The sequence below is a fragment of the Sturnira hondurensis genome, unplaced genomic scaffold (assembly GCF_014824575.4).
Source record: "Sturnira hondurensis isolate 20B ecotype Veracruz unplaced genomic scaffold, ASM1482457v3 Scaffold0011880, whole genome shotgun sequence".
In the NCBI taxonomy this organism is placed as follows: Eukaryota; Metazoa; Chordata; class Mammalia; order Chiroptera; family Phyllostomidae; genus Sturnira; species Sturnira hondurensis.
In genome coordinates this window covers 988670-1012281 of record NW_028084511.1, presented here as the reverse complement: position 1 = coordinate 1012281, position 23612 = coordinate 988670, and the positions used below count along the sequence as shown (strand labels likewise).

At 43.6% G+C, this 23612-nt stretch overlaps 1 protein-coding gene and 1 long non-coding RNA gene across 2 annotated transcripts; both read right to left on the bottom strand.

Moving 5' to 3' along the window:
* Window positions 1-735: 735 nt before the first annotated feature.
* On the bottom strand, window positions 736-17710 carry LOC118996885 (membrane-spanning 4-domains subfamily A member 8-like). The gene is made up of 7 exons (XM_037060484.1): window positions 17625-17710; window positions 11651-11873; window positions 9624-9746; window positions 6344-6403; window positions 5161-5277; window positions 1372-1485; window positions 736-1202 (listed from the first exon to the last, which is right to left on the bottom strand). The coding sequence occupies exons 2-7, from the start codon at window positions 11867-11869 to the stop codon at window positions 1098-1100; spliced, it is 738 nt and encodes a 245-aa protein (XP_036916379.1). The 5' UTR covers window positions 11870-11873; window positions 17625-17710; the 3' UTR covers window positions 736-1097.
* On the bottom strand, window positions 2340-2917 carry LOC118996887 (uncharacterized). The gene is made up of 2 exons (XR_005068570.1): window positions 2681-2917; window positions 2340-2447 (listed from the first exon to the last, which is right to left on the bottom strand). It is a non-coding gene; the product is annotated as an uncharacterized LOC118996887 (long non-coding RNA).
* Window positions 17711-23612: the final 5902 nt, after the last annotated feature.

Below are 23612 nucleotides of genomic sequence, written 5' to 3'. Positions count from 1 at the left end.
AGAAGCACATGGAATGCATTCACATGCCATTTAGAGAAAACTTCTTAGGTAAAGTCAGCAACTAAAAATAGATAAAGGGTAAGATCATGTTCTGGATGTAGTGCAAACAACAAAGAATTTATTGCCAGGCTTCCACCTGACAGGAAATGTGATGGCAGCTGGACTTTACAGGTCACTACCATAATCTGTTGTCACGTAACCGTTTGGAAGTCAACTGGTCAACATAGATAATGATATTAAATTAATGTCTGCATATCTGGAAATTATAAACATAGTCATTTCTCTTTGAATTTGTGCTTATTCTTCCATGTATAAAGGCATCAAAATTTTCGAAGATACACTAGACGATATTCTTGAGAGCTATTGCATCATGGTAACCATGTATAAAAAATGATCATGATAGTGGATGACCCACTGTATCCAAAGATCTCCCAACACTGCAGTTTCTTATTGCAGAAAACCCAACAACAACAAACAAAATAAACCCCCGAGTCTGTCCTTTAATGCCCCAACAAATATTGATTCCTCCTCCAGACTTGTTCTCTGCCTTCCCCATCACTGCCAGAATAAATCATTTCCCTCTTTTCCTCTGTACACAACCCTATCTTCTGCCTTATGTTAGAGAAAGTTGCTTGCATTTTGGTCTGTTTTCTGGGGAAAAGTTCTTTGAAGTCAAGGACTTGGTGTGTTCACCCATGTTCACCATTGCTCTGCCATAAAAGAGACTTAAACATATGAAATCTTGGTGCATATTTATTCAATGAGTGAATGATGGAAAGAATGAAGCTTTGGCTATTTAGACATTTATTCCTCTAACTCCTAAGCCCACAAGGAAAGCACATGAATACACGCACATGATGTCCCCACACCTGGATACCCTAGGGAGGACCCCTTTGTTAAAATTCACTTGAAATTCCTGACTCCTTTTTAATAGAGGCGCAGCACAATTTACTAGCCTGAAATAAAAGGAATCCAGGGTGCACACAATTAACAGACATGTTGCTTAGTTTCTCAGGGAAGAAAAAAGCTAAGTTTTAATAGCATGAAAAGGGTAGATTTTTTTGACCCCAGTGAAAGATGCTTCCAGAGCCTTTGGCCTATTTGGAGTGCTGCATCTCACTGGAATAAGATGGTGGCAAGTTCTCTGGTTCTGGGTTGGGCACTTGGTTTGACACGTAGACGGTCTGGTAGACCACGGTGTCCTGGAAAACACAAGCACAGGAGGTGCTCTGGTGAGAACGGGGCATGCAAGGATGCTTTTACACATTACCACACTCCAATGGTCCTGAGCAGGAAGGGGAAGCCTGAAGATCCCTCTGCTTCCACCCTCTCTGGGGCATCTTTCCACCCACTGAGGATCTTGGGACTCACATAGGAGACCACTTGGCAGCCGAAGTGGGCACATGTGGAGGCAATGCAGAGCTCCAGGAGGCTGAAGATGAGCAGCACGCCAGAAGTAGCTTTGCCAGGGATCTGGAATGGTACCTAAACAGGCGGTTATTAGTGTTGCCCTGGGAGTCCAAGGCCTGTCTCAGAGGATGTCTCTACAATGGACAGTGGCTGTGACTTTAAGGAAGTCCCGTAACCTTGTCTTTGTGTCATGGAGAAAATGTCTCACCAGGTTTTGGTGAGGGGCAAACACTGTGGGTGTTCGTTGGGAAAGAATAGTGATGTTTAGGGCAACACCTTGATACCTTGTTTCAGGCACAGGGGATGAGACGTAAGAATGGGGTCTGGAGTCAGACAGTGAAACTGTTCTGTGTAGGAAGTGAATAGAAATTTGGGAGCATGGACAAGCAGTGGAAAGGAAAGTGAGAGGGTTAGAGGAGAAAGACTGACCAAGCAACAGGATGGGAGGTGGAGCCTGCAGGCAAAGGCATGTGGTATGTGAGGGATGTGGAATCTTCAGTCTTCAGTAGTTGTCTGGGCTCTGATGTAAACTTCCACCATCCCTCTGAACCTTTAGAGAAAGTGAGCCAGTGAAACAACCTTCCCGGCTTCTGACAGAGGCATTTTGTGGAGAGAAATAATTGGGGCTGTCTTGAATTTAGGGGAAAAGTCAGTTCAAAGACCCCCAAGCTGAAGTAGTTCAGCAGTAGTAGATTTCACCTGAGGACCAGGCAACTTCTAAGCCCTTCCCCACTCTTCTCCAAGAATACCCAGGGGAATGGGGTCTGTTCCTATTTCAGGGGAGAGAGTTAGGGTTGAATCTGCTTTATTTCTTAAAGGACAAAGGATGAATAATTCCTTAAATCATTTAGATCCCAATTATGGGGAAGAATAGATATGAAAGTGAAAGTGCCTGATACAGGGTAGGTACCAAACAAATGTTGTTTAACGATGATTTAAAAAACGGCGTGCACGACAGCTGGCTGCTCAGAGCATCCTCCCTTTTGGAGAGAACTTCCTGAGCAATGTCCTTCTCTTCCCCCTAAATTTAGCACGTACTTATTTATTTATTTATATATTTTTAAAGTTTTATTTTTATTTATCTTTAGAAGGGAAGGGAAGGAGAGAGGGAGAGAAATATCAATGTGTGGTTGCCTCTTATGCGAACTCTGCTGGGAACCAGGAACTGGCCTGCAACCCAGGCATGTGCCCAGACTGGAAATCGAACCACGATCGTGTGGTTCGCAGGCCCACACTCAATCCACTGAGCTACACCAGCCAGGGCTAGCACGTATTTATTAAACATCTGTTTGGTATGAGTGTCTAAGAACGCATTTTAAGAGACACAATCTGATAAGGGAAAAGACAATTCAGATACAGATTATAATTCACATTAGACATGAGAAAAGCTACAAAAAAGTCAAAAGGTTGCCTGGGGCACTGAGGAGACAGAGATCCCTGCTGAGGGCGGGATTTAGAGACAGGGATGTAGGACAGGGTGTCCAGGCAAAGGGAAATGCAGGGCAATGATGTCTTTGTTCAGGAATATCAGAAGCTTAGGAAGGAGAGGCCTTCACAAAGGATGCTGGTGCTTTTCAAATGTGTTTTCAACAACCAAATTCTTTATAAATTAAACTTTCTAATTAGAGAAGGGTTGGGGGATAGGTGAAAATAATGAAGGCATTAAAAAGTACACATCTATGGTTTTGAAAATAGTCAGAGGGAGGAAAATGAAAGTACAGCACAGGGAATATAGTCAGTACGGTTTTAATAACTATGTGTGGTGTCAAACAGGTACAGCACTGATTGGGTGGTCACCTCAAAAGGTATACAAATGTCTAACCACTAGGCTGTGCACCTGAAACTAATATGATGTTGAATGTCAATGGTAATTAAAAATAAAAACATAAAAAGAAATGTTTCACAAGGGAGAAGAGTTCCTCAAGTAGTTTAAGTGATAATTATTATCTGGTGAGTCTTCATTCATGCTTGTTCAGCCCTTGGAGCTCCCCAACACTTGGCTCATCATTTGCAAAGCTGTGACCAAGTACATTCCTCCTTGTTCAGATGGGTGGACTGAGGCCAGAGGTGGGGGGAGTGGCTGGGATGGGGTGGTTCTGTTCCTGAGAACAGTTATTGGCAGAACTGAGATTAGAAGCCAGTTGGTGGCAGCTCTGCGTGGATTCTGGATGCACTGTAATGGTGAAAGGCACAGGACTGCCTGAGGCATTGGAGAAAAAGAGAGGGTGAAAGATTTCACTAAGGTTTTTTCCTGAGTGACTGGAAGGATGCAGTTGCCATCAATGGAGAAAAGAAAACTCGAGGGAATTTTGGGATGAAAAAGCTGAAGATAAGAAAAGAGTATGCTAATTTCAAGATGTGAGGAGGTACAAGTGGACTAAAGAAACTGAAGTCAGGCAGACAGGTGTGGGGAGGCATTGTCATAGAGAAAGTGTTTCAAGTCACCGGACAGGATGAGGTTGCCAAAACAATGAGCAGAGAGAGAAACAGAAGAATGAGGACAAAGCCAGAGAAAATGATGAAAAGTAATAGCAATGGCGACAGAGAGGAGAATGATCATCATGAGTGTGGGAACACCAGCTGCAGGGCCTGGAAGCCACTGGGAGGTCTCCAAATAAAATTGGGGACCTTGAGCAGAGGAGGCTTTTGGAGAAGTGAGGCTGAAAGTGTGGTTAGAGTCTGTTCAAGAGAGGTTTTGAGAGGAGAGAGTGAGGCAGACAATTCTTTCTTTTCTCCTGACTTGGCCACAGACCTAGGGTGGTAGCTGCAGTAACTGAAAGGTAATTTGTTTGTTTTTGAAGATGAAGGAAAGAGAAGGGTATGTAGATGCTGATGAGAAGCTGTAGCAAAGGTGGGAAGTGGATGTAGAAGAGAGGGGGGGACAAGAGAGAGGGGAGAAGCACTAGCAGTGATAACCTTGAGTGGGCAGGGAGGACAGGGTGTAGTGCAGGGAAGGCATTGGGTTTTTATGTAGCTGCACCCACTAACCTGGTAGCCAGAAATCCGCTGAGGACTTGAGATGTGATGTAAATGCAAAACACGCACTGATTTCAATGATATGGTTCCAAAAATGCAAAATATTGAAGTAATCATTTTTCTACATGGATTACATCTAGAAATGAGATTTTTGGATCTATTGGATTAAATAAATGGCCAGCAATGCCTTACATATTCACCCTCTGGCCCTTTATAGAAGAACTTTGTCAATGCCTTTGTCTGTAGTAATGGGCAAGAAGGTGACCCTGTGAGTAGAGATGCAGGTTGGTGGGCACCTGTGTGTTGTATGTAGAACTGTATTTAATTCTTCCTACAGTGTCAAAAGGTAGGTACTGCTTTATAAACAGAAACTAAGACTAAGAAAAGTCACATGCTTAGAATAACATAGCAATAAAGCTACAGCCAGGGACTGAAAACTCTGTTCTGATTCTGGCAGCACCTCTCTTGGCTGTAGTGCCTGGTGGAGAAACTCAGTGGTCAGTGTCTTTTCACTGATTTTTTCTTTAGTTTTTTTTTAATGGGAAGGAAGAACAAATGGATATATTTCTTATTATAAATCACAACATCACAGTTTGCAAATGCCCTATGTTTGCAGTCTTCAGGGTTTCACATTCTCTGGATAGTTCATTGACAGTCAATCCTTAACAGTTAATTTATAATTTCTAGTTTAATCTCCTTGATGGCTCTTTCCAATGATTTTCTAAATACAGCTGAGCTGGACCTAGGGGAGTGCTGGTCAAGGGGTGTACTTACCACTTTCCAATGCTCATAGACATATGGTTGGTTGATACAAAAATCTGTGATAAAGAGACAGATTCCCACCACAGAAAAGATCGCACTGATGATGTTCATGCCCAAGCTGCCCTTCAGCTGAGGAAGACACAGAGGGTCAGGGTGAGAGAGAAAAACGATTGAAACTGAGATGAACAGAGTCCCCAAAAGAGTATCTTAATGTCAATTCTGGGAACCCTTCTTCTACAGCAAGTAAAGAGGTTTTCTGTGCAAAAAAGTTTGTGGGTAAGTGAAGACTGAAAAAACTTGAATCAAACAAAGTCAAACAGATCTGAAGTGCAAGACTTCTCAGAGTCTTTAACAAAAATTAGTTATTTCCCACAGATAGGACTACTAAATAGAGATTTTTACCCTAAATTTACCTAACAATCTCCATAAAGTTTCTTGTGGGACAAGTACCCCAAGGATAATCTTTGGGAAACATTTGACCCATTTATCCCCTGGAAGATAGGCAGGAGATATAGCCCCCGTGTCTTGGGATGTGACCGATGCTCCACAAATGTGGGCCAAGGGTAGGAATGCCAGGCCAAAATTGAGCTTCCCTTTGGAGGTTTTCAAATAGATCTTATGTGGTGTGGGACCTGGCAACCCTGGGGACCCTCATCCTAGATAACCTGCTGTGAGAGAAACAAAGGTGCTTTCTTGGTCCATTGCAAGGGGACCACAAGGCCTTGTCCATGTTGATTGACAGAGCTTTGTTGGTTGGATTCCTAGGGAAGCTGCTGCCTGAACCTGCCCTGGCTTCCCTGCAGAAGTGTCTGGAGGTCGGCTCTGTGCGCTGCAGGCAGTGTCAGCCCCCTGCTCTGCTGGGGTGGAGAGCTGTGCCCCGGGAAGCTTTTTGCCTCCTCCTGTAAGATTCTCTTTGGAGAGTTACTCTCTGTGTCTCCACACCCTGACACCTCAACAAACATGTCTGTATTTCCCTTCCTTCCCCCGAATCTTCTGGACTTTTTCCCACTTGTGACTTGGCCAGATTGGTGTGCTTTAGCATGTGAGTATGAGTGAGCATGCATGTCAGTGCCCTGTGTATGGTTGTAAGTAGGTGCAAGAATGGAGGAGGGATTGTGTGCTACCTTCTTTCCTCTGTTGTGTGTTTTCACTATAGTTTCATAGCTGGGAGAGCCTTTCTCAGGATGTGACTTACCAGGCAAGGAGAATTTGGCTGCTCCTCTGATGCCACTGAAAGGGATCCTGAAATGATGAACTGACACAGAGAGGGTGTTTAGAAAGAGGTTAGAGATCAGAGCCCCTCTTCAGGCTCCTGTGACTCTGGTCACACACACAATTCTCTCACACATGCTAGGTTCCTCTGCTGGGTGTTCCAGCTCAACATGGGGAAAAGAGTAAATGAAGAAATGAATGAATCAACTCTTTTGCACCAAATGACAAGGCAGTGAAGTGGGATACATGTACATACTAGGATATATCAGAGCTAGTTTGAAATTTTTGCATGAATTCATGTGATCTTAGGCAAGTTACTCATTTCTGTAAGTATTTATTTCCTCATGTATAAAATGAGAAAAACTGTATGTCTTCCTAAGTGTCATTATCATGAGATAATTTTTTTCTTGAGTCTCACATTGTTGTATCTTGCCTTGCCCTGTATATCTGAGTGCACATAGTAGACACTCAGAAAGTTCCTTCTTTCCTTATCTTTTATTTCCCCACATGCACAACTTCTTGATCTCCTCCCAAAATTTCAGTAAGGCACAGGGGCTGTTGTTGAGACAGGGAAGAGATTCCCCAACACTGTCCTTGCCTGTCTACAATTTGATGAATCACTTTTGGTTACAGAGGTGTATGTTGCATCTCTATGGTGCTGAACATCAAGTACGAGACCGGTGGAGTCCATTGTGTGCATGTACTTCAGCACTCATGCTCTGCAGGCACAGTGGCTGATGGGATGCCCTGCTGTCACTAATGGTCTGAGAGGGCCTTGGCCAGTGTTTAATGAAAGGTTTGCTGAGCCCTACATGAAGTGCTTCCAACCTTGCCTTATTTAGCTGCACAATGGCCCATCAAGAACTATTACTATTCCCATTTTACAAAAGGGTGGGCTGAGGCTTGGAGATTTCAAGTAACACACCTGACACCATCCAGCAAGTAGCAGATACGGGAATCAAATCCAGGTAGTTGGCTCCAGATGTCATGATCTTAACCCTCATTGTACACTCCCTCCCCTTCAGAGTAGATGCATGGCCCATGTAAGGGGTATGGGTGTTCACAATGAAAACTTGCTCTGGCTGCCTGACCTTCTAAGAGGAATGGCAATTTTCCTGTAAGTGAATAATAAGTCTCAATCTTATATTCCTGAGTTTATGGAGACTTGAGGGGAGTGAAGGAAACAGAAGGTTGGACTTGTGATGTTCCTGCTGGTCCCTTTGAGGAAGCCAAGGAGATAGGTCTTGGTTTGTAGGAAGACATTAATGATCCCGAGAAAATACAAAGATAGACCTGGAGCCAAGAAGGCAACAAAGAGAAAACTCCTTGCAGAAAAAGGGAAAGGGGATGTCATGAGGGCTGCTGGGCCCTGAGCAGCATCCTGGTGGAAGAAGAGATGGCCACCAAGGCATCTGAGATATTGGGGCGTCCACAGGGTCCTTAAGAATATGAGATATGAGAGACTGTAGTGCTCAATAGCAACTCTGTTTCTTTGGTGCTATCTTCTCCATGGCCCCAAGCTCCACTGCAGTCTGTTATGCAGACATAGGTGTCTGTGGCTGAGTGGAGGCATTTGGGCTGAGTTCCCAGTCTGGGTCTGTGTAGAACTGAGAGGGGACTTCAGCCTCAGAGGTGAGACATGAATGGGAAGAAGAGAAAGCCAGCGCCAGACAAAAGTGTTCCCAAGAACATAAGCCCTGCTGATTTACTGATGCTATATATGCAGGAGGGTGACAAATGTCTCCGGGCTCTTTTATGGGAGAGGGTGACTTGCCTCATGTCCAGGTTAGTCTGGAGTTGTGCTATTTGTGAGAAAAGTTGCAGAGTCACAGATAAGTGTGTGATTCTGGAGACAGAGTGTGTTATAGCAGGGAGGTAAAGGAGATGGGTGGTGGGAGGGAGGAGAAGGAGGGACTGTGAGTGGCTGTGTGTGCAGGAGGGAGGGCACTGAGGAGACTGCAAGAGAATCATAAAGGCGAGACCCTGGAGAAGGGAAAGGACTTGAGGTTCTTTACCTGTTAGGGATTACTGATGACCCTGAGAATGTGATAAACGCTATGGACTTTTCCAGAAAAAGGAATCTCTAATATACTAAATATTTAGGGAAAGGAGGACTCTGAGGCCACCTGTGGACTCCAGGTTGAGTTCCCTCTTCTTAATGACTCTTCTGGGGCTGGGCATCCACTCTGAACAAGTGGTGGAAATGTGTTTCTCTTGGAGCTCAGGCTGGGGGCCTGCACTGGTCAACACGAGTAAAATTCTCAATACGTCTTTGTTTGTGTGAATTCGTAAAGATGTCGCCTCTGGGCTGATGATCCAGAGGAAGGTCTCCTGACCTCTGAGGTGGGCTAATGAGGAAAGGTGCCCAGTGTGGGTCCATGGAGCCTTGAAGGGCTGTCACTTGGAATTTTAAGCTGAATTGCATCCCCTCAAAATTCATCTTTTGAAGCCCTAAACCCCCACACCCCAGAATGTGACTGTATGGATGGTTCCAGATGCACAATGGTTGCACTTATGGTTTTGTTGACTTTACGACGATGTGAAAGTGATATGCCTTCAGCAGAAACTGTTCTTCGCATTCTGAGTACCCATCTTTTCCTGCGTGAGCAGAATGTGGTGAGATACTCTTTCATGATGTTGGACAGCTGCAGCTAGCACAGCTCCTGGTCAGGAGAATGATCACAAGGATGAACAGCCCATATTCTGCAGTGTAGTATTTGATGCCTTTTTGACTTAGGATGTCCTTAATTGATGACGAATTTATTGGGACATAACCCCATTGTAAGCTGAGGAGCACTTGTGTTTGAGGGTAGGACCTTTAAAGAGTTGATGGACATTAAAGGTTGTCACATGGCCGGGCCCTAATCCAATATGATTGGTGTTCGTATAAGAAGACACATTAGGACATAGACCCAGACAGACCATGTGAAGACACAGGGAGGAAGACGACCCTCTACAAGCCAAGGAGAGAGGCATCAGAAGAAAGCACCCTGCTGACACCTCCATCTAGGACTTCTAGCCCCTAGAAATGTGAGATAATAAATGTCTGCTGTTGAGCCTCCCAGTCTGTGGTACTGGTTCTGGCTGTGAAGCAGACCAACGTTCTTAGTGAACAAGGCCTGAGCTGGGTTCACAGCCCAGCTCTTTCCTAAAATGCTCTCTTGACTGGAAAACTTCTGCAGCAAAGTACACAGCTTGACAAGGGGGCCCTGAGTGTGTTGGCAGTTTCAGGAACACACTTGCGGGTGACTCTCATTACTTACGAAGATACCACCCCAGAAGGGATAGCCTCCAATAAGTGAGGCAGGTATATAGTACTTAGTCATCATGGTCCCCAGGATACTGCCGAGACCAAAGTGGAGCAGTCCAATCAGGATCTGGAGGGCCTGTCAGGGAAACCACAGGTGAGACATTTGTTTTTGTGCTGAATCCTTTCCTGTCAACTACCCTCCCTTGCCTGCTTTTTATTTTAACAAAGCTGTTTTGTTGGTAAAAAAAAATAATGTGAAAAATGTAAAAATGAAATGAAAACTACCCATAATTTCTCCTTAGATATATAACAACTTCTTATAGTTTGGTGCATATCCTTCCATTAACTTTTCAGGCACCTGCACTGATAATACAAAATGGCTCTGGAGTAGGTGGAATGGAGATATTGGGCAGGTAAGATTGTTTCTATATTTTCATACTATACACAGCACTGTGATGGACACCTTTGTAGATAAGTGTCTCTGCTCATCCTATTTCTTTGGAATCTTGTTTTGAATTGAATTGCATCTGCCATTCTCTCATCAAATCAATATGTTGAAGTTCTAGTCTCCTTTGCCTCAGAATGGGACCCGATTGGGAATTAGGTTGCTGCAGACATAATTAGGTAATATGAGCTGTGCTGGAATAGGGTCATCTCTAATCCTCTAGTACTGCTACCCTTTTGAAGGCATGCCATGTGAAGAGACACACATGCACACAGGAGAACGCCAAGGGTGGAGTTATGCTGCCTTAGGCCACGATCACTGGAATCATGGAGACTGGCCAGGGCAGGTCCTCCCCTCGAGCCTGCAGAGGGAGCACAGCCCCATGGACACCATGATTACAAGCTTCTGTCCCCCAGACTGTGAGACAGTAAATTTCTGTTGTTCTAAGCCATTCCATTTGTAGTAGTTTGTTATGGCAGTAGAAACCTATTACATATTCCTGCTGGAATGGTATATATACACATATACATACATTTATGCATACACATATACATGTTTATGTAGATACACAAATGTATATACACATACATGTGTATATGTGCTATACAAATATACACATGCACGTGCATATACATGTGTATCTACATATACATGTATATGTATATACTATTAAAATGGTAGTGAATACAAATATATTATTTCCATAAATTTGCACAAATTGTGGTAAATTATATGCAATATCTGCCTCTAATTTATACTCTTTAATGATATAGTTTGGGTGTGTGTCTACATTTTTACGCAAGGAGCTTTTTTTAATATCTCCACAATATTTGATTTTTTGGATGTAGAATACATTGATTTAACCAATAATATAGTGAAGGATATTTAGGTTGTTCCCATTCTTTTTCTAACAAAAACTATGTCTTCAATAAATAACCTCATCCACGCCATATTTTTTATGTTCACAGGTATATCTACAGGAAAAAGTCTCAGAAATGGAATTGTTGGGTATTTTAAAATTTGGCTGGTATAGATGGCCCTCCCAATGGGTTGTATTGATTGACATTTCCATGAGCAGTCTATGAGGGAGAAGGGAGAAATTGAAACAGGGCAGGCTGGACCACAAACTGGGCATCTCATTATTTAGGTATGTAGTGAAATGGGCCTACCCCTGTCTAAGGACAGCCTTCTAGGGGGAGAATCAGAGTGAGCTCTTATATTGTTGCCATTGGCCAAGATTCCATTCAAGTACATTATAGGGGCTTCAGGCACTCCTTGTGGTTTGCTGCACCCCCTTTCTTTCAGAGGCCACATGGTCAACATGGATTCTTTGCAACAGGAAAAACCTATCAATTTTCTCCTTCTTTGTTGCCGTTCTTTCTCTTTCCTAAAATGCCTAACTTAGAAAATATGAGGCATCATACTGAGGCCCTGGTGATGCTCCACTGCTGACCTTCCTAATACACCTGAGTTTGGAAAGGCTGGGTCAGCTCCAGCTCCACTTGCAAGATTTTCCATTTCTGTATTTCTAACCCTTATCTCTCCCCTGAGTCCAGCAGTGTGGTCCCCAGACTGTGGTGTGAATTCTTACTTACCCCTAAGATTTTGCCCTCTTTGAAGACTCTCTGGGCTGGTGGTGCACTTGTAGGTGTCTGCAGGCCAGGTTGGTTCCCAGGAATTATGTTGACTTGGGGCTGGCTGTGAGGATACATGGTCACCTGAGTCATACTCCCCGGGATTGCAGAATGTGCATTGTGGGGTGCTGCCATAAATACAGTATTGGCCATGGGTCCTGCTGAAGTCATTGAATTCATGCTGCTAAAAAACAAATGCAATTGAACAATCCTTCACTTGTGCTGTGACACTTACATTGAAAAAGAACTTTGCCTTCGTTATCTCAGTTGAGCATTGCCACCCATTTTGAGTTTATTCATATTGTTTTAGAGCTATTAGGTAGAGATCCATGCTGGTGGCCGAGTAGATGGAAGCAGCACTACCTTCTTCCCAGGACCAAGGTGGAAACTACAACTAAATTATAGGAAAAATCATCTTGAATAACCAACTTAACACTAGCTGGAGAGAAGGGTTATAGCCAAGCACTTATGGAGGAAACCACACCACCACAATGAGACTGGTAGGAAGTACGGAGGTGCTAGAGGGCTGGTTGGGTTCCCAGAGACAGCGATTGAAGTTCCTTAGCAATATTTGAGCTGCAATGGGGGGAGGGGGGTTCCCCCAGAGAAGTGAGTGGTAAAACTCCAAGGTGGGCTTCCAAGCCCAGAGAAGGAGAACTGGGAATGGAACCCAAGGAACATTCAGCTTTGAAAAGAAGCTGGGTTTCTGTCTTGCTGGGAGAGATGGCAGAGAAGCAGTGAAGCTCTTAAAGGGCCAAAGCACAAAATTTCCTTTGCAGCCTTGTCCCCGTGGATATGGCAAAGGGAGAGCAGAGCTGCCTAGAGCCACGTGAGGAGAGTCTAGGATTTGTAGCTCTGGGGAGGGAATCGAAGGGTCAGCTATCAGGGTCCTTGTGCTGAGTCATTTCCCAGTACTGTAGAAGCTGTCTTTCTCTGGCAGCACTCCCCTCCACGTGGCATCAGTCTGAGGGGAAGCAGTAGCCCCACCTTCAGGAATCCCTCTTGTTCCATACTGTGGAACTTAAGCAGGGCTGTTGGGGAGTATAGATGGAGACTGTTAAGCCTACCAGAAAGGCTGTAGGTGAAGGCAATGCTTGGGAGCTCTGATACTTAAGCATATACTGGTACTTCTGCAGGCCAGAAGCTGGAGCAAACCAGCCTAGGTGCACAGCTGGTTCTTTCTGCACATGCCAAGGCCCAGCAGAAGGAGCCACAGGGTGTGGATCACTGATAATTCCAAACTTGTTGCCCAGGGCCAGTTACAGTGTGCTACATAGGTCTGCACCAGTCTTTATATATGTGCCTAGTACATAGAAACAAACACAAGGAGGCAGCCAAAATGGGAAGACAAAGAAATAGGTGCCAAACCAGAGAAAGTGAAAGAGAATTCTCCAGAAGAAGAACTAGATGATTGAAGGCAAGTAATCGATCAGATAGAGAGTTCAGAGTAATGATTATAAGAACCCTAAATAGCATGCAAAAGGACATAGAAACCCTAAAAAAGGACCAGTGAGAAATGAAGAATGCACTATGTGAAATAAATAATACACTGGGAGGAATGAACAGTTGGGTAGGTGAAGCAGAAGTTCAAATCAGTGATTTGGAAGACAAGGTAGAAAAATATACTCAAGCAGAAGAGTAAAGAAAAAGAGAAATTTTTAAAGAGGAGCAGAGTTCAAGAAACTGTTGGGACAACATGAAGTGTGACACTAGCTGCATCATGGAAATACCAAAAGGAGAAGAGAGGGAGCAAGTGACTGAGAACCTATCTGAAGAAATAATGACTGAAAACTTTCTGGTGCAGGAAAGCAACACACAAGTTCAGGAAGTGCAGAGGGTCCCAAACAAGATAGACCCAAAGTGGCCCACACCAAGACATGTCATAATTAAAATGGCAAAGCTTAAAGACAAGGAGAGAATCTTAAAGGTCCAAAGAGAAAAGCAGTTAGTTACCTACATAGGAACTCTCCTAAGACTGTCATCTAATTTCTCAATAGAAACGTTTCAGGCCAGAAGATAGTGGCATCGAACATTTTTGCTGTTTAAAATATGGCCCTACAGCCAAGGCTACTTTGCCAGCAAGGCTATCATTTAAAACTGAAGTGGAAATAAAGAGCTTCACAGACAAGAGAAAGAGGAAGGACCTGCTGCTAGATGAAGAAATTGTCCAGTTGTTATCTTACATTAATGTAGGACAGGTACAAAAGGCATTGTAAAAGTATGGAAACAAAATTCCACCTGCCCTTGGTAAAGACTCCTGACACAAACAGGTTAAAGTAGGGGACATGGTCTATTGAAAACCCTGGAGGGACAATAGTCCTGAGTCCCAACTACAGGCCACATAGGAAGACCCACACGAAGTCCTACTAAGCACCCTGAGTTTGGTAAGTCTTATAGAAATAGTCAGTTTGGTTTATTTATCTTGAAGTAAACCTGTTTCTTGTGAGTCTCCACAGGAATAATAAACCTACTCCTATTCTTGTGAACCCCATCAAGGACCTCAAATTCCTGTTCAAGAAACAAGAACCCATTACAGATAAATAACGTAATGGCCAGGCTTTAATGTAATGTTTTTCTCAGAATTTTGACACTGTCTCTACTAGTCTGTTAGTACACCAAGCCTCTTCCTCCAGGAAAAAAAAATGTTTCTGTACACTTCACTCAAATTATTTAAATTTTAACCAAAAATGTTTATCCATCCTATTTTCATATCTTTACTGTAGTAAAGACTTTATGAGGAGAGTGGGGGAGTAATATACTGGCAAGCTCTTCCAATATTGTTGCTGTTGAAAATCAATTTCACAATCCCTGGCTCTGCCATGAACAACCAATACAAAGAGCACTCCTACCTCAGGATCANCTAGTCTGTTAGTACACCAAGCCTCTTCCTCCAGGAAAAAAAATGTTTCTGTACACTTCACTCAAATTATTTAAATTTTAACCAAAAATGTTTATCCATCCTATTTTCATATCTCTCCTGTAGTAAAGACCTTATGAGGAGAGTGGGGGAGTAATATACTGGCAAGCTCTTCCAATATTGTTGCTGTTGAAAATCAATTTCACAATCCCTGGCTCTGCCATGAACAACCAATACAAAGAGCACTCCTACCTCAGGATCAACCTAAAACTTTCAACAAAAACTTTTGTTTTGGCGGTGTCTCAGAAACCTTGAAAAAGCCAGTTCTTTTTTAGTAAACCTCCCTCCAGTTCCGGATGGTTTTTCTTGCACCAGCCTCACTCTGGTCATTAGAATAAAACTGGCCAATATTAAGGCTCTTATGCAAGACCTTTACAGAACTCTGCTGGCATTGTTGTATGTCTAATGAATGTGTCACTAAACTTGAACTAGATAATCCTGTCCTAACTTTGATATATCCAAAGACTTTTTTTCTGACAATGTTTTCTGTGCCTTCAATCTGACACACTAGTGTCCACTAGACTACAGGGCTAAATTAGATATCTGGAAAGCTAATTCTCAAAATGACCTGCAGAACACTTAGAGTTATTGGTGAGAAAAAACTAATATTCTAAAAAGTGGAAACCTTTTTACCAAGTCCCCAGAGCACCTACAGCCCCACAGGAAGAAGAAACTGCCTCCTGAAAGGAGGAACCCTTTTCATGACTGCATAGAAAACACCTGCTGGGGCTGGACCTCACAGGCCTGGTTTTCAACAACATATGTGGGCTGAGCTTGTGCCCCTCCTGGATACCTCTTTCTTTGCACACACCTCCAAAATAGCCTACCATATGATGGTGGATCTTATACCAACTTGCACTAACTATTACCTGCTGTGGCCTACCCATGTGTTAAGAACACAAAATTTAGTGGCCAGTAAACCTTAGGTTTTCTTAGCCCATGAGAAATTTCTGTCATTGTTCATAATACTGTTCACTGTCAAAGAATGAAAGCCACAGGGAGAAGGACATGCCCCCAGTAACGGCTCTCTGCTGACAAGGGCTGTTGTCCCTGCCTATGTAAGGTGAAGATGCCTCTCCCTGCCTGCTATAAGGGATACAAGGGAATGGGATCTGAGGCCAGAACAGAAAGGTCGTTGGCTGATTGTTGTGAAGTAGGGATATGCAGGAATCCCCACAGAGCCACTGCCTTCCCATGGAATTGTTGTATTTTAGAGGTAACAATTTGACAAGAAGGATAAAGAGGATAAGACTATTATAACTGGCATAAGGGCAGCCATCAGCATAATATTCCATGGGGAGGGTTTGCTTATCAGATGCCACCTTAATTAACTTAGCAAATAGTATACATGGTCTAAAAAAAGTACTAGCCATGCCTTCCAAAATCTACAACAGTCTTCAAATTCTCTTGCTAATGTTGTACCAGGTAACAGATTAACCCTTGATTACTTAGTAGCATAGGAGAGATGTGTGCAGTCATAAACAAAACCTGCTGCATTAACTCTTCATGTCAAGTAGAAGAAACTATCTTAAGAAAATCTAAGACCAAGCCACATGGACTCATAACTTTGGAGAGGGGAGAACCCCATTGCCAGCTTAATCTGGGAGACTATTACCTGGTTTCTACCCACCCTTGATTCCCTAGATATAGATCTCCTCAACTTTGGGCCATGCCTTTTTAACCTTGGCAAAAATGTTACCTCGAAAATACCACAATTCCATGGGAAGGCAGTGGCTCTGTGGAGATTTTTGCATATCTCTACTTTAGAAGAACCAGCCAGTGACCTCTCTGTTCTGGTCTCAGATCCCACTCCCTTGTCTCCCTTAGAGCAAGCAGAGAGAGGCATCTTCACCTTACATAGGCAGGGACAACAGCCTTGTCAGCAGAAAGCCGTTTCTGAAGACATGCCGTTCTCCCTCATCACCCTCCAAATACTTCAGAATGGAAGTGTCTGAGGAAGAAATAAGGCAGAATTTTTAGAAGTTAGAAAAATTTCTAATGGTGTGGATGGGAAAACTGAGATGAGATAATTAAACAAGGCCAAAGAACTTGACCAATGGACAACCAGCCAGTGATGCACAAAACCTCATCTCCCTAATCAAGATCACTGGAGAACAAATGGTGTATACCTCTCCTCCAGGACCCATGACTAAATAGCTTAAATCACCCTGGTGAGAGATAGAGGACAGGAACCCTAATAATGGCATCTATGCCAGCCAAACTCAGGGATGGATGAAGTCAGGGCAATAAGTAACAAACACTTGATTAGAGCCAGAGAGACTCAAGATAAGTAACCACTAAAGCAGGACAAAGAATAATTCCAAACTGTGCTATGTGCTCATTTTGATACATCATCATATTAAAATTACACTTAGGAGGCTGATGAATTACACTTAGGAGGCCTGAAAACCTCCCCTAACACTGTCATCTGCAGAAGAGAGATAAAATCCCTGAAGACAAAAAATACCAGTGCGAGCTCACTCTAGAGCATGCCTGTGACCTTTCTACTTTCTTCCTCTTAAACTCTCAGGATCTGCAAGACTTGAAACCAGGGCAGCAGCAGGCAGCAGCAGCTTGTTCTGGGCTTACCCCATGAACTTGTCTCCCCAAACCCTCTTTTTCTCAGACTTTCCAGTGAGCTAACAGCAGCCCCGCCCTGGCTCACTTCTGTCACTGTGACTTTTACCTCTCATTGAGTTCACACAGCCCAGTGTGGCTCACTTCTTTTCTATAACATTTCTAGGGAGTCGAAGCTGAACTTTACCTAGGTTCCCTTTTGCTGCTTCTTCCACCCTAAATCCTTTATTTGTTTCACTGTCTTCAGGGTTAAGAAATGTACTCTCAAAATCTACTTGACCTGTGATATGAAATCTGTTCTATACAAGGTCAAGAAAACACACCCAGTGTGGGTCCAGTCCTCATCCTGTGACATTATTCTATTCTAAGTTTCATTTGTCAGAAAAATTATACCAGCATCCCAGAGTTACCCAAAGAAATCACTAGATCAAGTTTACTCACGTTGTTCAGCCTGCAGCTCAGTCTGTCTTACTCCTCTTCCCCAGTACTTCGTTGTGGGCAAGTTGTTTTTTTTTCAAGAGTAAGAACACTGGGCTCCTCTTACTGTTCTCATGGGGGATATTTTTAAGAAGGTTTGAAAAAAATTCCTTCCAGTGACAGCAGAGCTAACCAGTTTCAATTATCTGAGGTTTCTCACTCACATTTCCTTTTGTACTTGGCAAGAAACCAAATAAATGCAGTTCAATTGAGTAAGTGTTTACTGGCATCTGTGTGGAGAAGAATGAGTTGTATTTGGTGGGATTTCACAGTAATGGACTGGGCACTCAGGAGTGATGTGCAGAGCTCTGTGTAAGACAGACTAAGAAATGCCTCAGCAGAGACTAGGAACCCATTCACAAATGCACACTTTATTGGCTTTTCTCTCTCCATGCACCACTTTTCTATTCTCTCACAATGCCCAAATCCAGAGGACAGTGTCTATTTGGGATAACACACAAAAAGACACACATTGCTTTGGTTTTAGAAAAATCTGGCAACATGAGAATGTGAGAGTAAAGACTGAAGTAGATGTGGAGGCTGTGTATCTAGTTTAACCTCCTCATCCCCCAAATGATGCTCATGGGTCTTGTATGACATCCCAGCCAGTTCTGAGCACTTCCAGTTTGGGGAACTGTTGCTACTCTGGGTTCTCTTGTTAGAGAAAGGTAGCGTATGGAGTATCATCCTCTACTCACCCAGAGAGGACTGAGCATTTCCTTAAGATTCAATCCCTTTACACAGAACCCACTGCTCTGGGCTTGTGGATGACTTACGCATACTTGTGTGCACTCAGTATCCCCTGAAATCTTGGAGGAAAACAGAGGGAACGCTTAATGTCTTTCATTGAAGAAAGATTAGTGAAGGACCTATCTAGAGAATTGTGGGAAGATCATGGTGACCAAAAGCGCTGTTGACACAATGGGGAACCAATAATACAGAGGTTTGAACCATATTACTGTAGCAGCCAGCACGAGCTGCAGCCAAGGATGTGAGCTGCCTGATAGTCTTAGATAGGAGACCGCAGGTCTTAGGTCTTAGATAGGAGACCGCAGCTGCTGCCCAAACTGTGACCAGCAAAGGGAAGGCGTAGTCTCACTTCTCTCTCCTCCTGACTTCCCCTTTCATTGGCTGAACCAGCAGAAGGATCAGCACACAGGTGTGTGGGTGACTCCATCTACACAGGCTACAGTACAGGTTTGCTTCTGCTCTTAAGAACTTTGGGATATTATTCTAACACCTGAAATTCTCTATATTCTGCCCACATTTTGGAAGAAGGCCCTGTATTCAATGTCCCTGATATTACCTTATTTGAATGCTTCATCTCAGCTTTCCCAGTTACCTGACTCTTCTAACAGCCAAAATTGGATGGATGGGCAAGTGGGTTCTTGTTTCTGTCTTTGGTCCCCTCCCCTTGCCCCACATTGAGACAAAGAGGACATCTGTAGCCATTTTTAATTTAAAGGAACAATTTAAAAGCTCCATGCAAATGAACATATGGCTCCCAATAAAAACATGAGGACTTGTCCTTCCCTGGAGAAGGCCTGGCTCATAGAATTCTCAAGGCAATTACATCAATATGATTTTTGCTTCCTTTTTTAAATTGTTCAAGTACAATTGTCTCCATTGTTTCCTCACTATTCCAGCCACTCACCCATCCTCACCTCCCATCCTCGATTTTACTACTTCACCTTTGTCCTTGGGTCCTTTATATATGTTCCTTGATGATCCTTCCCCTATTTGCCTCCATTATCCATCTCCCCCCTCCCCTCTGGTTACTGTTAGTTTGTTCTTTAATATCTCTGGTTATATTTTGCCTGCTTGTTTGTTTTGTTGATTAGGTTCTACTTTTAGGTAAGATCCTATGGTATTTGTCTTTCACCATTTGGCTTATTTCACTTAGCATAATGCTCTTCAGGTCCATCCATTTTGTCATGAAGAGCAGGAGCTCCTTCTTTCTTTCTGCTGTGTAGTATTTCATTGTGTAAATTTACTGTACTTTTTTATTCCATTCATTTACTGATGGGCACCTAGGTTGCTTCCAGCACTTGGCTATTGTAAAGAGTGCACTGTTGGTGGGAACGCAGACCGGGGCAGCCTACATTTGTTTTTTTGAGAGAGGTGGATTTGAGAGATTTCCCTCTCTTGTCCTCTCATCTCAGCCTAACTGAATAAAGCTTTTTCTATCTCCAAGCACCAACGTTTCAATATTTGTTCTTACTAGCACATTGTGTACACAAACCTCACTTTTGGGAGATCATTCTGCAACTTACCTCTTCAGGATGAGTGGAAACATACCCATGTGCAAGGTTGAACAGCATCGCAGGCAGCAGGAGGACTTCTAAGAAGACCATCATCCTAGGTTTGGGCTATCATTTTCTGTTCATAGTAAACAAAGTACACGTCTTATGGGAAAATGGGAGAGAAAGTTTGTAAAGCTCCATAGACTCATGGACGTTTTCAGCTGTGCAGAACATCTGAGATCAATGGGGTTAGAGAAATGTAAATGGCATTAAAAAAGGAATGATATAGAACATGAGCAGAATGTGACCTGGTGCGCAGCAAAGAGAACTCTGGAACTCCTAACACATGAAGAGCAGTCCTGGTGGGACTGCTGGGGACTCCTTTGGTGCTCTCCCACCATGGGAATTCATGTGCTAGAAAATGTAGTGTTAGCTATCACAGGGTATTAGTTAAGCTTGCCAATGCATTCCAATATTTCAGGCCCACCTTTTTGCGTGAGCTGACACAAAGCATTAGAAATTTTGTCAATGCATTCCAGTATATTAGGTGTTTCAATTGTGCTAGGCACCCAAGAGAGCTGAGAACGGTAGGCACTGTGGGAAGGCAGGACCAGGGGTCTGGGGAAGGGCACTCAGGTTCATGCAATGGACTTGTGGTGTTTTAGTTCTTGTGGTGAGTGGAGTTTGGTTTCTCTCTTTGGTCCCCTTCTCTTGCTCCACATGGAGGCAAAGAGGATATCTGTGACTATTTTTAATTTAAAGGAAAAACTTAAAAGCTTCATGCAAATTAACAAAGAGCTCCCAATAAAAACACTTCTTTTATTATAATGTTTCAGTTTTGTTATGAAAAGTTCTCATGTAGACTCTTAAGGCCCAGAAGTGATCATTTTAAGCCTTTAAAATCATATGTGAGTCAAAGTTCACCTTCTGCCCTAACTTAGTGTTTTGGCTCCAGTGGTTTTAGTGGGATGGTTGATGGGGGATTGGCCCCCTCCCTTCTCTCTCCTCTAGTTGTGCTTTGGGTTCAAAGGCAATAACTGAAATGTGGCTGTCAGTGCAGAGGTGACTGTCTTTTCTGCTCACCAGGAGTGTTACCTCCTCTGTACGTAACTCAGTGTCAGGATGTGGTCCTCTTGCTGTAGATTAAATCTTCAATCTATGTGGGTGTGTGGAGGCTTCTGCTAGCCCCTGTAAGAGCCACTTGATTCTGAGCAGTTCTCTTGGGCACTGGTAGCCTCTTTTGTAATCCAGGCTCATCTTCCTACTGACGCTGGACTTCCAGCACTTTGCTGAACTGCTTTGCTGTGCATGGTTCTCCATGCTGCAACAATTCTTGGGGAAATTCAGGAAAATACTTCTGAGGCATGACACAAAAAGTATGAATCATAACATTTCAAACATGTTAGATCACATTAGAATTAAGATCTTTTGTTCATCAAAGATACCTTAAAAAAAGTAAAAGGAGAAGCCAAAATATTGTAGGAAGATACTCGAAACATAGACACACACAAAGAGAAAATGTGCAGAATAGACAATGACCTGAAGAATCAAATAGAAAAAGGCAAGCAACCCAGTAGAATAATAGGTGAAAGAAATTAAGTGGCTTAAAAAAGAGAAAACTAAATAGCCAAAAGATACATGAATAGGTGCTCAACCCATTGGTATCAGAGATGGAAAACCAAGTCACTGAGACAGCTGGTATTCCTTCTGCCAGAATGGCAATAATTTCATAGTCAGAAAATATCAGGTTGGAGAGAGGCTGTGGCAGAAGCAGGAGACAGTGTTTTCAACAGTGTTGGGTCAAAATTCTGCAAAGGTCAAAAAAGGTAAGTGTGAAAACAGAACCACTGAGCATGGGAAAATGGGGACATTGGTAACGTTGGTGACAGCAGTATTGCCACTGGAATAGGGTGTTAAGATCTGGAAGAAAGCTGGGGTGACAGTCGTGGTTGTTCACGTGGTAGAGACACTGTCTTCTGAACTAAATTACCTGCTTTTCCTACAGGTGTCTCTACTTCTGCAAGGAGCCTGGGACTGGCCTTCTGTATAGGAGACTGTTCTGTGAGTCATGGGCCCAGCACCCCCTTGGAGATGTACAGGACTCACACCCATGGATAGGTTCTCCAGTAGGGAACCAGGCCTGCACTGTACCTAGACTGCTATGAGACTTGCCTCACCCTGAATTGAGGCAGCAAACATTTACTGCAAAGTAACTTCCTAAAATCCATGCTAAATCTTCAGACGACAGTGTAACTGGTTCAACCACTTTTGCCTTTTCATTTGCAAACATTTCTCTTCATCCTCCATCCATCCATGTAATTAGCAGCACCCTTTCCTTTGTTTTCTGTAAAAGGTAACCACCTAAAGTGGAATTGTGCATAGTTAATGAGGACCTTCATTTTATGTGCCCAGAAGGACCATAAAAGCTCATCAAAGCAAGGGCTGAGGCTTTTGGCTCCTTTTGAGAGTGAAGCTTCCCACCCCTTTTTTCCACAGGATTCCAGAGTCCATGGGAATTTCTTTTGTCTCAGCTACAATGCCGTGGACCCCTTCAGCCTGGGTCTGGGACACTTCTGGAGGTTTGGTTCTGGTCCTGCCTGTGCTCTGAGCTGGGCTGATAACCCTGGGAAAATTTCTTCCCTCTCCAGCTGTGTGTTTCCATCTATCCATTGATGTCCCAGGCCTCTTCCAGTTTTCACGGCATCCTTCTGGAGGGGATGGAGTGAATGGAAGTGTGCAATGAATGGCCTGTGGAAAAGTGCAGAGCAAGCACACAACTTACTGCGCATAGGCGGCAGTGATCTGTCACCCCAGTTGGTGAAGAAGCCCTCTGAGATGAGGGACCTAGAACCCAGAGCAAATGATGTGGGCAGTAGGATAGAAGAGGAAGTCTGTTGCAACAAGCCACCTAGTGATTTCAGCAGTGCAGGTGGCAGGTTTCACCTGTCTGGAGAAGCATACAGTGTGTTTCAAGTTGCTTTCTCTGAGGCCATCCACACTGTAGGAGGTGGGACTGATCTGGCGCCTGTGTGTTAACTCACAGTTCAGACAAGTCAGGAAGGAAGCTCTGAGAACAGAGTGGAGGATCAAGGTGGAGGATGGAGATCTACAGAGTGAGGAGGTATGGAGTCAGGTGGAGCACTGCAAGGCAACAATAAAGAAGGAACTGGAGAGAGGGCCAGGCTCACTTTGACTACCTCACTTTCTGAGAATGGTCCAAACAATCCAGCCCCTTTTGGGGACCCAAATGAACAAATGTCTCAGCTCACAAAATGAATAGGTGGAGGGCTGGTCTGAAACCAGAATGTTACATTCTCCATCCTCCATTTTTATTGCCCGTGATTTCCTAATCCCCACTTAGGTCTAGAAAACCCACTGGATCCCCTTTTCTCCACACCCTCTTCAACACTTGTTGTTTGTTGCTTTGTTTATGATGGTCATCCTGACCAGTGCAAAGTGGTATCTCATTGTTGTTTTAATTTGCATCTCTCTGATAGCTAGCGATATTGAACATCTTTTCATGTGTCTCTGGATCTTCTATATGTCCTCCTTGGAGAAATGTCTGTTCAAGTCCTTTGTCCACTCAGTTCTAGGAAACCCACTGAAGGCCTTGGAACCTCAGCCATTTCTGAGCAGCTGGTGGGAAGCCACAGGTTCCTGGTCAGAGAAAGTGCCTGTGCAGAAGGTCATGGAATTCAGTCACATGCCA

What these genes read in the sequence shown, in the direction of transcription:
- LOC118996885 (XM_037060484.1), bottom strand. Translation starts at nt 11,869, where the DNA reads ATGAATTCAATGACTTCAGCAGGACCCATGGCCAATACTGTATTTATG. An exon ending in AAGAGGGCAAAATCTTAGGG is followed by an intron (nt 9,747 to 11,650) that starts GTAAGTAAGAAT and finishes TTTCCCTGACAG; the next exon opens with GCCCTCCAGATCCTGATTGG. An exon ending in CCTTCTGGGGTGGTATCTTC is followed by an intron (nt 6,404 to 9,623) that starts GTAAGTAATGAG and finishes TCTCTGTGTCAG; the next exon opens with TTCATCATTTCAGGATCCCT.